The following is a 2,183-nucleotide window of genomic DNA, read 5'->3' as shown; positions in this document are numbered from 1 at the left end:
CCAGTGAGTGGGCCGTGGAGAGCAATAAAAATTGCCATTCTGACCTACATTATCTGGTAGTGGTAGCCTAATGCATAAAATAGCTGTTTCCCAGCTGTCAATAAACCAAAGAAGCAGCAGCAGAAGAAGACAGCAGCCCTTGAAAAACAACATGGCGAGCATAGCGAATAGCAGCAACGTGAAGCCAGTATCTTCAACTTTCAAAGCAGGTAATTGAAGATATTTTGGGTTTCCGTGTAAATCAGAAACACAGGAAATAGTAAAGTACTGTGTAACTCCTGCCAGGCCATACTAAAGTAATGTAGTAACGCAACAAAATGTTTGAGCTGACATCATGCTAAACTTGGGGATGCAAAACAGATGCAAGTCAACAGATCCTTTCCTTGCAAACTGCCACCAGCCTCTGTTCACGCAATAAAATGGGGTTTGTTGCGGTCTTCATATGAAAGGACCTGCAACCATATAGTATTGTAGAAAACAAGGATTTTAGGAAGATGGTGCACATGCTCGGACCACAATGCACCATACCAACACACAAACACATGACAGAAGTCGCCGTTCTAAAGCTGTACACAGACGTAAATGATGAATTCTTTGTGTACTTAGTATTTAAAACAACATCAAGTTGACTTGAAATCGAATCCTGAGGTTGAAAATACCCAGCCTTGCTACTCTCTTTTCGCACTTCCTTCCTTCTCTTTCCTTTATTAAGTCTGCATGTTGATTCTAATAACACCTACCATTGTGGAAATTAACGAAGTCAGTCGTGTTCACCACAGCATCTGTGGTCTCGTTGGTGATGTCACCAAATACAAGCTGTAGTTTAGCCCCACGTCCTACAGTCATGTTGACATCATCAAGGTCACTAGTGAGGGACCTGAAGAGTGCTGAGAAGACGTCATGACATTCAGTTTGTCAAGTGAGACAATAAATAATAGTTTAATGCTAAACAGATTATGCAATTTATGAGCATGATTTATGGTCTACCTCGACCTCCCTGGTTCATAATTGAGCTGAGGTATTTGTGCACTTCATAGTAGCACTGTCAATAAAAAATAAATTATTAAGCAATAAATAACATTTCAGTAATCTCTAGTGATGATTTAAAAAAATTGTTTTTATAGTTACCTGCTCAGAGTCGGGATAGCCAGGTTTAATGATGATGTGAATGGTGGAGATAGACGTGGAACCAGCAGATAATCCAAACTGTTGAATGTTTTCTGTCAGTACTTGAATAGCTTTGGTTAGCGGGTATTGGAAAACAATTCCGGGTCCAATAACAGGTATGGCTATTGAACTGAAGCCCTGCTGTCCACAAAGGTCCAAACACTTCTGTAGTCCATTGCTAAGAGCCTAAAAGACAAAAGTGCATAATTCCTTAGGGTTTAAAAAGGAACTTTTGCATTCTAAATATTAAAATAAATGGAAATACACATACATACACATACAAGACATACATAAATATGGCTCTCTCAATCAGTATTTGAATGTAACTAATTCTGCTTTCCAATGAAATACATTATTTTTATCTACTTTGTTARTAAAATTTTCTTTTCCATAAGCACATCGTTTTTCCCCAGTTCCAACGGCTGGTTTTTACCTCACCTGTACACTGCTTCCTGTGAATCCATCCCAAGGCGTGCACTCTACAAAGTAGARCTTGGAACAGCTCAAAGATGCACTTGCGTCAACCTGGAGAACATCACCAGGCAGGAGGGTACAACCTGTCCTTTTGGCAATAAAATTTGATTGAACTGTGTTACCACCTTTCTTGAGCAAACCCTTGCCAACGTTTGTAGAAGCCAGCTGCTTGTTGAACATAGGCGCCACCAAAACATTTGCCTGTGGAAATGTTTAAATACATAATTATTACTAAAAACATAAGATTTGGAAAATATGAGAGGAACTTGAGAGGAAATGGTCAAACCTGGTCTTCTTCTAAACTGCTAATCTTGATTTCTAGATTTATGTTATTGACTACACTGCCTCCAACAGTGTGAAAACGACTTCTAGTGGGTCTGGGTGTAAAGTTGCTGGGGCTGCTGATGCTTTGTGGTTTGGGTGTCCCAGTTGGTGAGTAAATGCCATCTTGTTCCCAGATAAGAACCTGGCAGGAACTCTCAACCAGCTCCTTGTTCACTTTACCATCTCCTTGGAAGTAACGCAGAGCACCTGCTCCATCA

The 2,183-nt window shown here is 40.1% G+C and overlaps 1 protein-coding gene across 1 annotated transcript in view; it reads right to left on the bottom strand.

Moving 5' to 3' along the window:
• LOC106529971 (poly [ADP-ribose] polymerase 14) overlaps positions 1–2,183 on the bottom strand; it is a 17,426-nt gene that overhangs the window by 7,376 nt on the left and 7,867 nt on the right. Inside the window, exons 2-6 of the mRNA XM_014025514.1 lie at positions 1,928–2,172; positions 1,606–1,842; positions 1,129–1,353; positions 988–1,042; positions 741–887 (exon numbers count right to left, since the gene is read on the bottom strand). Of these exons, the coding sequence (XP_013880968.1) occupies positions 741–887; positions 988–1,042; positions 1,129–1,353; positions 1,606–1,842; positions 1,928–2,172 (909 nt within the window). The remainder of the gene's footprint in view (positions 1–740; positions 888–987; positions 1,043–1,128; positions 1,354–1,605; positions 1,843–1,927; positions 2,173–2,183) is intronic.

The sequence above is a fragment of the Austrofundulus limnaeus genome, unplaced genomic scaffold (assembly GCF_001266775.1).
Source record: "Austrofundulus limnaeus strain Quisiro unplaced genomic scaffold, Austrofundulus_limnaeus-1.0 Scaffold482, whole genome shotgun sequence".
NCBI classification, from domain to species: Eukaryota; Metazoa; Chordata; class Actinopteri; order Cyprinodontiformes; family Rivulidae; genus Austrofundulus; species Austrofundulus limnaeus.
This window is presented reverse-complemented; position numbering and strand designations above follow the sequence as displayed.